The sequence below is a fragment of the Spodoptera frugiperda genome, chromosome 19 (assembly GCF_023101765.2).
Source record: "Spodoptera frugiperda isolate SF20-4 chromosome 19, AGI-APGP_CSIRO_Sfru_2.0, whole genome shotgun sequence".
Taxonomy (NCBI): Eukaryota; Metazoa; Arthropoda; class Insecta; order Lepidoptera; family Noctuidae; genus Spodoptera; species Spodoptera frugiperda.
The window spans coordinates 506,324-519,739 of NC_064230.1; the positions used below are offsets into that span (position 1 = coordinate 506,324).

General features: G+C 39.2%; 1 protein-coding gene across 2 annotated transcripts; it reads right to left on the bottom strand.

Moving 5' to 3' along the window:
* Nucleotides 1-2,000: 2,000 nt before the first annotated feature.
* Nucleotides 2,001-10,910, bottom strand: LOC118281218 (uncharacterized). 2 transcript variants are annotated; one of them, XM_050700454.1, is made up of 7 exons: nt 9,902-10,910; nt 8,575-8,955; nt 7,461-7,635; nt 5,983-6,086; nt 4,269-4,424; nt 3,652-3,837; nt 2,001-2,945 (listed from the first exon to the last, which is right to left on the bottom strand). In XM_050700454.1, the coding sequence occupies exons 1-7, from the start codon at nt 10,869-10,871 to the stop codon at nt 2,242-2,244; spliced, it is 2,676 nt and encodes an 891-aa protein (XP_050556411.1). In that variant the 5' UTR covers nt 10,872-10,910; the 3' UTR covers nt 2,001-2,241. The 2 variants fall into 2 exon arrangements, with proteins under 2 accessions (XP_050556411.1, XP_050556410.1); XM_050700453.1 differs by having other exon boundaries at nt 2,001-2,948.
* Nucleotides 10,911-13,416: the final 2,506 nt, after the last annotated feature.

Below are 13,416 nucleotides of genomic sequence, written 5' to 3' on the forward strand. Positions count from 1 at the left end.
TTCGAGCCAGAGCTATGTGGTCCGCAGCTCCGGATCAGGCATCAGCCCTACTATGCCCCATTTGTGGTCTGACGGGTTATTATAGCCCCTGACAATATTTTGATAGCAAAGTTTACTTAATTTTTTTTTTTTTTTTAAAAAATACGTTGCCCCACACTAGGATTTTCTCCTGTGTCGTGGGTGCGTTTACAAACATACAAGTTCACATACACATGACACCCAGACCCGAAACAACAATTTGTGGATCACACAAAGAGTTGCTCCGTGCGGGAATCGAACCCGCTACCCGTTGCGCGGCAGCCAGTTGCCCAGCCACCGCATCAATCGTGCAGTTAAAGTTAAGTTTAGCGCCTGAATGTATTTTCATAGCAATAAGTAAATAAATGTTTTGTTGCAGCAATTATTTAGCACTTTAAAAAAAAATACCTGATTGAATTTCAAATTGAAATTCAATCAGGTATATATATTTATTATATTTATTAATCTAACTTTATTTTACAAAAACCTAAAGATTTTTTTATAGTATAAGCCGGTAAACGAGTAGATGGATCACCTGATGGTTTTTTTTTTTTTATTCGACAAAAACTAATGCTTGACTACAATCCCAACTGATAGTAAGCAATCGCCGCCGCCCATGGACACTTGAAACACCAGAGGCGTTACAATTGCGTTGCCGGCCTTTTGTGGGTTAGGAATTTAAGGATTGTTGGGGAACTGAGATTGCGGATTGCGAAGGAGATCAAAGTCAAAGTCAAAATCAAGTCATTTATTCCACAATTACCTTGGGTACTCAAGAGTACCCAAGGTAATTGGGATAAAGATTATTACAGAAAATCAGATTATTACTTACAAATTAAAGTCAAATTAATAAAACAACAATTGTAATAAGAACACGCATTTTAATATTTACAAATAACTTATATTTAATTACATTTATAAATTATTAACTTGGCCTAAAACTAAAACTAGAAAGAAATAAAATGTAAGTGTACATCGTCAAAACGTTACTTAAGATAGTTTGCGATTCAAAATACAGATGGCGTTGATTGTAGCGACTTTTGAAGAATAGAATTTGTAAGGTTAATCTCGCAAAGTAAACACAATCTTTATTCGATTCGATTTGTGGAGTAAAATCGAGTGATCGAGTGAAAAATAGTGTTGTTAAAGAAAAGTGTTGTTGGAACGACGATTTAAGGTCTCAGCACACATATGGGATCGGAAAGGGATCGTAACCGTAACGCCTTTCGCCTCGCTGTCAACCAGGCGTCAACCTACCGTATGCACGTAACGAAAGCGTATCAGCAGCGCCTGTACGTCAACTCGGCTACGGCTAGGCGACACCGACTAGACTAACACGATAGTTAGTCGGTACCTAGAGACGTAAGCGCGGGGACGGAGAAACGTAAGCGTGGGGACGATGAGCCGTAAGCGCGGGAATTCAAGTTCGGAGCCTGTTCCGAGGCGAGGCGATTACGTTATTATTCCGATTAGTGTGCGTTGCAGTAGGGAGTTTAATACAAACCATTCTGAACGGCTCGAGGCAATACGGTGACGATCCCTTTCCGATCCCATATGTGTGCTGAGACCCGTAGTGACAAGGATTGAAAAGGGAATGTTACGATGGTTTGGACATGTAGAAAGGATGGATGAAAGCAGTATACAAAGCGAATATGAATGGGACCGTCGGTAGAGGGCGCCCTAGACGGATATATAGTGACCAGATTGGCGATATATTAAAGAAGGGCCAAATTAAAAGTACCTTTAACCGACGAGCATGCATGAAAAGACTGATGACTGTTGATGAAGCGAAAGAGGTGTGTAAGATTCGTAGCAATTGGCGTTCCATTGTTTCTTAACACCCATGGGAGAGTTATGTAAGTATAGACTGGTGAGATACCTTCAATACTTATGGAGAGTACTTGGTACTCGATTCTCGTTAACTTGGTATAATAAAAATAGAAGCTTAATTTTTTATCGAAACGTCTCTAAAAAATTGTGAAATTTGAATAGGTCTCGGTGTAGGTAGGCAACAGCTGTACAGTGTAGGTACCTATGTATTCTGTGTTGGTAGCGCGTGTCCAAGTATTCCGCAGTTAAATAAATAAATACTGGACTCTCGGTGTACTGTGTACGAAGTTTACTAAGAAGTTATTTAATATTTCATTTTTATGTTATTTTATTTCATGATATATGTATGTTCGCATACTATCACGTCCTCAAATATTGAAGGTATCTCACCAGTCACCCAGTATATGTAGTTTCAGTAGCAGACGTCCCATTATAAAACAGAGCTCCATTTAAATTCCTTTGCAAAGAATCCTCCTCATCACTATAACTTGAAACCTCGACAATCCTCTTCAAATACGCATTAGTAACTCTACTTACACTTCTCACGGGCTCTGATTGTCTAAAATACTCTTCAAACGGATAGTAATAATTCTGCAATCTTTCGAAATCTATAGTTTGTTTAGGGCGGCGCTGTCGTCGCTTTTTGCCACCGGTTCTATGGTAAACTTTTACATCTTCTGGGTTTAAATAGTCTTTTTGTTCGTGGAAGTAGGGAAAGGGAGTGTTTAGGTATAGGTCTGGGATGGTAACAAAAGCATCTATAGTTGGTCTGCGTTGTAGGCTAAATGGATAAGACTCTGTAGTCCTTTTACGGGAGCGTTTCATATGATATTTCGATGTAACGACTTTGTAACGTCTCTGTGCCTTAGTGATAGGTTTCATGCTTCGTAATTCTAAGTATTTATTTCCATTAATGTCCATTTGTCTTCTAGACTTGTGTGTTATTTCGTTATTCGCTTGTTTTCTTATATTATGTATTCTAAGTCTTCGTTTTAAACGCAGTTTTCTTTTTATTTCGCTTTCCGAATCTGATGTTGAGAGGCCTGATTCGTCTGATTCTAAAAACGCTCGGAATTTTGGCCAATGGCGTGTCTCTTCTGCTGGGTAGAATTATAATAGGGTAGATGACAATATTTTATTTTAGAGTGTATATAGTGATAGGTTTGGTAACAACCACACCTATCGATCGATAGTTCATCGATGGCATCGATCGACATCGGATACCAGTCGACTAACCAATCGATCGATTGCATCGGTCGACGTAGATTGTTTATATTCGGGCCGGAAACTAACGATCGAAATCGACCAATCCATTCCACCATCGCAAGATAGTATCTATCGGCTATCGATCGATTGGTGTAGTAGAAACTATCGATCGACGTCGACTAATCCATTCTACCATCGATCGACGATCGCTCGATTGGTGTGGTAACATCTTTAATGTCCGTTTTCTACATTATTTTAAAACATTACACACGTATTTTTTATTTTCTATCTGAACAAAATACTTTCGAAGATATATCGATTTGAAATATCGCGTGACGTTACTTCTAGGTACATTTTATGCGTAGAAATGACGTATTTACTCCAACTCCTAAACTTTGATTCGTTTTATCTAAGTATTGTTACCTTATATGACAAAATAAAAAAATACGTGTCTAATATTGTTTCATTACCTAACTGACGGACTAGATAGATTTTTAATTTTCATACCCCGTCATCAGCATTGAGAGATTTAAGTATTTGTAAAGCCTGCCATCTATTGGATTGTTAAGGAACTATTTACAAAAGTTACAAGCTTACCTCCTATTCTATACCTTGAATTCGTTCCTTCGGCTGTTTTTAACGAGATTTGTGGGAATTTATCCCTTAATTCTTTATTGATAGAGTCCAATAATCTTTGGCGCCGCTCCGATTGGTGGAGGCGTCGATATGGACTTAAAAAGTTTTCTATCAGTGTTGAGCAAAGTAAGTAGCCAGATTTTGATACTGAAAATAGGAAAAAGTAATACATAATTATGTCATATGGCGATCACTCATATGACTTAAATGAAACTACAAGTAGTACTCGTCCACAGAAGCATAATACAACTAAATATTTCAACGAAAACAAAATAAAATTACAAACAAAATAAATCAAGTATTAAATTCTGTGTGAACAGCTCCATGTTCCTTGACCACAATAGAGCTGTAATGTTGTAGGTTGTCTAGGAATGTTACGGACATGCGGCGCGGCTGTTATAATGCCGTATTTGTAAAGAGTGTTCAAATTAACTCAAAGAGAATAATGCACTTTTTGGCTTACCTACTGGGCGTATTTCGCTCATTTTTCGTATATCGTCAGCCAAGATGATAAGAAATATGTGGTTTAAATTAAGTCATAAGAGGTTTCTCCATACTGTATACATACATATACTTACTTTCAGGGTATGCCTCGAATTCCCTCAGAGAATTGAAGAGGTTTTCTCCCTCTTCATCAGTATACAGGAACTCAGCGTAGTCTATTATTGAGTTCACCTCGGGAGAGAGGGTTTGTTTCCTCGCTCGTAGCATATGGTACATCATGCCTGCGTATGCTGGTGGGAAGAGAAGTTCTATTAATCACACTATAGGGTTACTGGTAATTTGTGACAAAACAACAAAATTTCTCGCGCGCGTTATTTCCCGTGATCAGCTGTTAGCAGCGAGGCGGCCGCGTTATAGGAAGATAGCTACTTCCGCGCGGTTTCACCCGCTCTGCTTGGCTCCTATTTGTCATAGCGTGATGTTATATAGCCTATAGCCTTCCTCGATAAATGCACTATTCAACACAAAAAGAATTATTCAAATCGGACCTGTAGTTCTGGAGATTAGCGCGTTCAAACAAACAAACAAACAAACTCTTCAGCTTTATAATATTAGTATAGATTAGTAGTGGGAGTTTGTTTTACGTTTATGACGACGTCGACACGTTTAATGACGTTCAGCGCTCTGATTTGTTGCTCCAAGTTAACCAACCAATCAGAAGGCTAAACAAAAATCGGGTTAACGTAAAAAAACTTGCACAAGGCACTTGGGACAAGCCCGCCACAACCTCCCAAAACCGCTGCAACTCCTGTGCACCAGGATCTACAGTAGATACAACCATGCAAACACCGGAACACTGAAGTCCAACGTCCCAGGGACATGAATGACTGTCTTGGATCCCGCAACGAAACAAATCAGAAGATATTATTAGAGGAGAAGAAAAAGGAAACGATAGTTTCTACTTCCCTTGGTGAATTTAATGCATGCAAGCACTCAGAAGTATTTTATTTATTTATTTATAGGAAACTCAACAGCTTAGTTTCTAAGTACATGATATGGTATATGTGACATGAGGTTCTTAAGCCAATAATAGAGTTTCACAGCATGCATTATACAATGTGATAGGGGCGAGACTTCTAACCCGTTAAGGCTGAATTCTACACCTAATTTTATCGACAAAAGTCGGGGGTCGAAGTGGTCGAATCCCCTCCCCCTAAAAATTATGGCTATTTTAATATTTTTTTGATATCAAAGGTTGTATGCGTCGTAGGAAAACAAAAAACAACAAACGGTAGCTAATAACCTTGGCTAACTAATTCATTACTTTTTTCATATGTCGATAATGTTTTGGTGAGAAAAAAAATCATTTCTGAATAATTTTTACCGAATAAATCGCTATTTTTCAATATTTTCAAGGGGGGTTCAACCCCATATTATTTTTTTGTCGATAAAATTAGATGTAGTACTCAGCATTAACGGGTTAGAAGTCTCACCCCTATCACATTGTATAAAACTAGAAAGTGGCGGAAAAAGGTAACCAAACTATATAACTAAGAGCTAAACAACTAAAAGTGAATAACTAAATCTTCATCTATACTAATATACTAATATTATAAAGCTGAAGAGTTTGTTTGTTTGATTGTTTGAACGCGCTAATCTCCAGAACTACTGGTCCGATTTGAATAATTCTTTTTGTGTTGAATAGTGCATTTATCGAGGAAGGCTATAGGCTATAAAACATCACGCTATGACCAATAGGAGCCGAGCAGAGCGGGTGAAACCGCGCGGAAGTAGCTATAACTAATAATAAGTTTATAAACCAGTATTATTTACAGTATTTTAACTTACCTCTTGTAAGATCGATAGGTGCTTCAGATATAAAGTTTGCTAGTTTCAATGTAATCTCTAGTAATGGGCTACCCATCCAGTGGAGGCGTCCATTTGCGTGTGACCTGCAAAAATTAGTACTCTCAATCCTCAGAATACCTTTTTATTGTAACTTTCGTGAGACATACTAAATTAATTATTATGTTATCGGCTTACTCACGTAACTGTTTGACGAGGAACTCGACTAGTTTCAAGCCATGCTAGAGGCTCATATTCATGAGCAGCATTACGCGACACACGACGCGGCGATTGTCGCACTGCTACTGGCGACTCGAGTTGCGCGCCCTCTGCCTGGAATCACGCGCGATGTTGGCACGTTAGACTCGTTCGCCGGCGGCTGCGGAGGTGTTGAGTTCCATTCTCGGGTCGACGTAAAAACGGTGTTACATACCGCGCTCACTGTGTCGAGTCGAGTTCCTCGTCAAAACATTACGTGAGTAAGCCGATAACATAATAATTAACCTCAGACTATCTATTTAAAACTAATCGCCTTACTCAGAGTCATTTAATGGTTAGTTAACCCAGTCCTTAGCAATTGTTTTCGATACAAAACCGATTCTAAGGAACAGTTAGTAGCGCCTAGCTTCACTGACAGACAGACTGACGGACAATTCAATTTGACGTTTCAAAAGTGCCTTATTTAGGATTAATTGAAATTTTTGGTTTTAAATGCTTTGACTTTGACTTTGTTAAAGTAACCATTAAAAGTCTCTGAGGGCGGCAGTAAAAGAGATTTCGGTGTCATAGAACAGCTTATGGTATAAGCCGGTACACGAGTAGACGGATCACCTGATGGTAAGCAATCGTCGCCGCCTGAAACACCAGAGCTGTTACAAATGCGTGGCTAGCCTTTGGGTGTTCTGATCCGGAGTTGCGGACAAGTAAAAGGTTACCGGGGCTCCGTCTCAAAGCAGGAGAAGGAACGGGGTGGTTTTTAGTCAGTAAGAGTCTGACATTCGTGAAAACCCTCCCGCCTCACCCAAGGCGGGAGAAGTCATTTTTGGGTTGGATGATTTTACAGACCCCCGATTTTATTATATGTATAAAAAAAAAAAAAAGCCTTTGGGGGTTAGGAATTTAAGGGTTGTTGGGGAATCGGGAATTAAGAAGATTGGGAAGGTGGGTAATTGGGCCTCCGGTAACCTCACTCACACAACACAAGCGTTGTTTCACGTCGGTTTTCTGTGAGGCCGTGGTATCACTTCGGTCGAGCTGGCCCATTCGTGCCGAAGTATGACTTGATTCGAGCTCCGAATCCTTCACAATCCTCAAATTCTTATCCGTTAAAAGATCGACAATACGCTCGTTACGCCCTCTGGTGTTTCAAGTGTCCATGGGCGGCAGCGATTGCTTACCATCAGGTGATCCGTCTGCTCGTATACCGGCTTATAATATTATGATAGGTAAGTAGTATAAAGAAGTTAATATTTTAAAATTACTCATTGATAATAGGTCCCGTATGTTTAATGACATCATGGACATGTTTCTGATCCTTCGTAGAAATTATTCTGCAAAGTTCTATCAGAAATATCATCATATATCCCTCGTCTAGTTCCTTCATCATCTCGTAGTAACGAAGGTTCGGAGACTTGGTCGACGCAGTGGGCAGTAAACCTGTACAAGACAATCATATTTGAAACCTCGCTACCATCAGTTGACTGGACAATACACTACATGAGCTGATTACATGTGAACATTAGCTCATGACGATACCTAAGTACGTGTGTCGTTGACGAGTCAACCTCGCTACCATCAGTTGACTGGACAATACACTACATGAGCTGATTACATGTGAACATTAGCTCATGACGATACCTAAGTACGTGTGTCGTTGACGAGTCAACCTCGCTACCATCAGTTGACTGGACAATACACTACATGAGCTGATTACATGTGAACATAAGCTCATGTCGATACCTAAGTACGTGTGTCGTTGACGAGTCAACCTCGCTACCATCAGTTGACCGGACAATACACTACATGAGCTGATTACATGTGAACATTAGCTCATGACGATACCTAAGTACGTGTGTCGTTGACGAGTCAACCTCGCTACCATCAGCTGACTGGACAATACACTACATGAGCTGATTACATGTGAACATTAGCTCATGATGATACCTATATACACGATGTAACAAAGATGGGGTATACATATCAAGTGCACGGTTTCTAGATAACATAACAAACGATACGGGAAGGGTTTTTTAATCTCATGTTTTCATGGAACGAAATTATGATGTTTTCCAATACATAAAATTCCAGAAACCGAACATGAAAATTAGGTAGATACAGGTACTAGGCGATCAGATTTACAGAAGAAATGTTTCGTTATTAGCTAGTGACCCCTGTATGATACGTTTGTATGATGATTTAAAATCAAGAATCATGCAACACGAAGTATTTGGTAACAATTTTTTTTAACGTATTTTAAGCTGATACTTTGTATGGAGCTTCTATTCAACATGTATTCTTCAGTGCTTCTTGATGTATATGGGCATTTTGTTACACTCTCTATACCTACCATAGTTCTCAGAAATTTAGCCCACTTACCTATCGTAGAACCTTCATTTGGATCTACCGGCAGATAGACAGGACTGCCATTAATGATTGTCGTTTTAAATGTGGTATGTATATCACTATCATTTTCTGTCGGTTCATCGTGTAGATGGCCGTAGAAATTTGGAATGCTAGAGTTGTTTACTATTGTCGTAAATAGAAGCATTGGATAGTTCTGTTTTATTCTTTTTAAATATTTGAGTCTCTTTCTCTTCTTTCGTGAGTCTTTCTGTCTGTTTTGTCCGTAATAGCGTGTGCGGTTGCGTCTGTTGTAGGCTGGTTTAAATGGGGGGAGATTTGGAGTCCAATGTGGGTTGTAAGCAATTGGTTTGATTGGGATGAGATTCCATCCCGGCCGTGGCGTGGTTCTTTGAGCTGGTGGTAAAGAAATGGTTTGTTAGGGCGGCCGCATACGGACTGCTCGAGCAGTTAGCGGCTGTGCGACAGACACGGACCGCTCGAGCGGTCGGCGTCGACTGCTCAAGCCGTCGGTTGTTGACTGCTTGAGCAGTTGGCTAGCGTGTACTCAACTGCTCGAGCAGTTGATGTTTGATTTTTTTGCAGACGCCGCGAGGCCGCAAAGGGCCGCCCTTTGAGGAGGAAGTCGGAGAGCTGTCGACTGCTCTAGCGCAGTCAACGGCTCGAGCAGTCCGTGTATGCCACGCAACTGCTCGCGAGCGGTCGACGGCACGTTGGAATTTGATCAGGCAGTTGACGGCGTGAAGCGGCGGGAGAAGTCATTTGAATGATTTTCGCGGCCCCGGTTATAACTGCTTGAAAAAAAGTAGAACTATGATGGAACTTCAAAAATAACTGTTAAGTGGCATGAATGTTGAAAGGGTTATTGGTATAATATGGAAGTTCACATCACATCAACAGCTTATAAGTGGCCACTGCTGACGTCTTACCCTGAGCCGTCACTACACCACAAACTTTAGTATCTCATCATCATCAACATCAACTGCCTGTAAGTCCCCACTGCTGACCAAAGGCCTCTTCTCACACGGAGAAGGTTTGAGCATTAATCACCACGCTTGCTCAATGCGGGTTTGCGATTTCAAACTTATAAATAGAAATTATAAGCCCAGGTTTCCTCACGCTGTTTTCCTTCACCGTTTGTCAGTGGTGTCTAAATAATCTTAGAAAGTACATATAACTCGGAAAAAGTCACATTGGTACTTGTTGGTAGGTTTCGATCCCGCACTCTCATGCATGAGAAGCGGGCGTCTTAAGCCTCCGGGCCACCACAAAAGTTGCTCCATTTAAATTACTGCTAGTCACAAACGAATTAGAATTCTATCACAACAATAATAAGACTTACTTGTGGTTGTCACATCACTTGCTAGCTTAATCTTCCAAGTGTGAGGAGACGCGAAATTCGTCATCTCTTTTTGCCATAAGCCAAGATATTTGTCTGTAGTGGTTCGGTAAGACCGCGACCCATGAGTAGCGATTTTGGACTCAAAGGCAGGAGATTTAGGGTTTGGAATTGTAAATGGAGATAGAGGCGGAGTTGCAGATGTTTTTGTAGAAGTAGGGTAATGGTGAAATGAAGTTGACGGAGGTGTTAAAGAGGTTTTAGGTGCTGAAGTGATTGTAGTGGCTTCAGAGCTGGTTGTGGGAGTAGTAATAGGGGCAAATGTGGTTGTAGATGCATGTAAACTTCTATCAGAGAAAGGCTTCGCTGCTAAAGCACTAGTATCATTAAATGCTTTTGGTATTACACTAGATGTACTCAAAGTACTATAAATAGTGGTTAAACTATCAACTTCAGCTCTTAAATTGTACACTTGATTAAACTTAACAGCGCCAAATTTCGTTGGACCAAAATTTGGGAAGCTCTTTATCAAAATATGTGAAGATCTCTTGGCTGGTGGAAAAGTGAATTGTGTTGGCACAAAATGAGTTGGGAACGTGTGTTTTTGAAACAGTTTGTTGAAATAGAATTTTGGTATACCATGTGTTGGCACAGATGGGTAATTTGGTTTAGTTCGTAACGCAGTAGGGATTAGTTTTACTGTAGAAGTTAGGTGTAGTGTTGTTTTTGCTGTAGATGCTAGTTTCATAGGAGTCCATAAATCTTCTTTAGATATTAAAGGGATTGGGAATGTAGGTTTACTTATGTAAGCAGGTAAAGCATGTATATGAGGTTGGGTAGGATCAGAGTTGTACGTGTCAATGGATCTAGCTCTCAAATTAGGTGGTGTAGTGTCTTGCATCTCTTTCTTTGTCTTTTTATTCTTGCTTAATACTACTTTCAGGTCTCTGAAGAATGCGTTCACATTTTTCATGCTTTTTTGGTGCTTTGCTATGAGCGCTGATTCGTTGAAGTCTGTAATAAGGATTATCGTGTTTGAATGTTTCAAAGATCAGCGGTTTGAAAGACCAATACACAATAATTGGTTGGTTTTTTTATGGTATAAGCCGGTAAACGAGCAGACGGATCACCAGGGGCCTTAGTCTGCTATTACAATTGTGTCAGAATGGTCGATCATTGATCAGTGCAAGAGGGACGGAGCTATACAACCTACATAGCTCTGTCACTCTGTAATAGCAATAAGCCCTGATTGTAAGCCGCCACCCATGGACACCCGAAACACTAGAGGCGTTACAAGTGCGTTGCCTTTTGGGAGTTAGGAATTTAAGGGTTGTTGAGGAATCGGGGATTGGGTAACCTCACTTACACAACGAAACACAACGCAAGCGTTGTTTCACGTCGGTTTTCTGCTCGGCCGTGGTATCACTCCGGTCGAGCCGGCACAGCAGAAGCATGGCTCTCCCGCACTTTATGATACTATGTCAACGGTTATATAGGTAAGTTTTAATTAAAATTATGTCATTACCTGTCTTGTTGGTATCGCAGTTTACTGAATTATAATGTAAGATTGGACTTAACAATACTATGAATATAATAAGCCCCATGCTACTTTAATCTCCCTCGATCCTCATCTGATTGACATACTGTATTAAATAAATTCAACACAAAATTTTCACTACATATCCTTATTTTGAATAGATTTATCTTCTTAATTTATTAGAACTGTAGTGTAGCATCAAAAAAACACCATTTTTATATATTTTTTTCAAGTTATACCAAGCCTATTGTAACAGGTTTTGTTTTTAAAATGAAATAAAGTCCAGTTTAAAAAAACAAGCGAAATAACAGAAACTTTTTAACACAGAGTTTAAAATCAGTAACAATTCCAATGTTTATTGTCAATAAAATAGTTTTGTAACAATTTTATTGGATTACAAATATAAAAATAGTTGCTCGCGCAATGTATAACAAGTTTTATGATGCGATAAAATGTTAGTGTTTTTATATTAAAATGAAAGTGTGCGCTTGTGTTCTGCTGTTCACTATATTTGGTATTTGTTCGATTATTATTATATTTTCTATTAAATTTCTTACAAATAATATAATATCTTTAGCTGAGTGATGATTACGGCACGTAATGCCGCTGTACAATGTACACACACTTTTCACCATTTGTGTTATAAGTCCCATGTAATAGGGGGTGAGTCTATTGCCATATACTGGACACAATTCCAGATTCCGTGCTACTACTGAGAAATTTTCGAAAATCCGAAAAAAGCCCAGTATTATTTTGTCTTGGGAAGATTGGGATGGGGGTAATTGGGCCTCCGGTAACATCGCTCACATAACGCAAACGTTGTTTCACGTCGGTTTTCTACTCGAGATCGTGATATCACTCCTGTCGAGCCGACCTATTCGTGCCTTGCATGGCTCTCCCACACTTAGACTATAATGGCAAATCCATCTGCTGAAATTGCTCTTGTTACTCTCTTGCTTCTGAACGTATTAAACTCACTAACATAATAATATATAACACTAACACTAGAACTTAAGACGGGATATTTACCATGTTTTTTTTTATGTCTATGAGTTTATACTATAACATTTTCAATATTTCAGCGTCCACAAATCCACTGCCAGACCACCCAGACAAAAACATTAATCTGGCATTAGAAACGGTCCTACATTTTGACAACAAATACCAAACAAATGAAGCTAAAGTTATAAACATAATCCAAAAAGTTATCGACAGACTTAAAAATGAAATAGATGACGATAAACACAAATCTAGAAAACACTCGCGAAGATCTTTTGATGATAACCAGGAAGACTTACAAGATTTAGGTCATAAAATCATTGAAAGACTAAATTATTTAGAGAATCAAATAGCAGAATTGAAGCAAGACAGTGCTTTGAGGAGTTGTTCCGATAAAAACGAAACAGGACAATGCGTGAGTAGAAGCAATAATGGGATAGATGATAACAACGACGCATTTGTCAAAAAAGGAAGTTTAAGACATAGGTACAACATAACAGATGGAATCAGTAATATTGTTATTAAAAAATGCGATAAATGTAACGTTTCAAGGCTGTATAGAAAGATTTTAAAGATAGACGTTAGAAAAGCTAATGAAACTAACTTATCTAATCATATCCTGAATGCAAGTGCTGAAGTATACCACGAAGAATTGAAACCTCATTATCATCACGAAGTACCAAAAAACGTACGCCATTCAACAGAAAAATCTAGCGATGAAATGAAGGTAGACGAAGCAGTATTAAGATCTAATGATACACAGTTATCGGACGAGAGAGAAGGATTGCCAATTGATAGTACTAAAGAAGCGACAGAAACTACGGTAAATTTAAGTGTCGAAACACAAACAACTTATCCTTTGGTTCGAAACTTCAGTAGTACATTTCCTTTAGTAGCTCTACATGTTGCAAATGGTAGGAAGTCAAAAGATACTGCTATTTCTGTTGGGAATATAATGAAGGATCTGACTGATACAAAGTTT

Excerpts from the sequence above, each read along its gene's own strand:
- LOC118281218 (XM_050700453.1), bottom strand. The coding sequence starts at position 10,871 with ATGAAAAATGTGAACGCATTCTTCAGAGACCTGAAAGTAGTATTAAGC. Across the intron at positions 7,636-8,574 it reads AAATGAAGGTTCTACGATAG|GTTTACTGCCCACTGCGTCG; the intron begins GTAAGTGGGCTA and ends TGTCTTGTACAG. Across the intron at positions 4,425-5,982 it reads ACCTATCGATCTTACAAGAG|CATACGCAGGCATGATGTAC; the intron begins GTAAGTTAAAAT and ends TCTTCCCACCAG.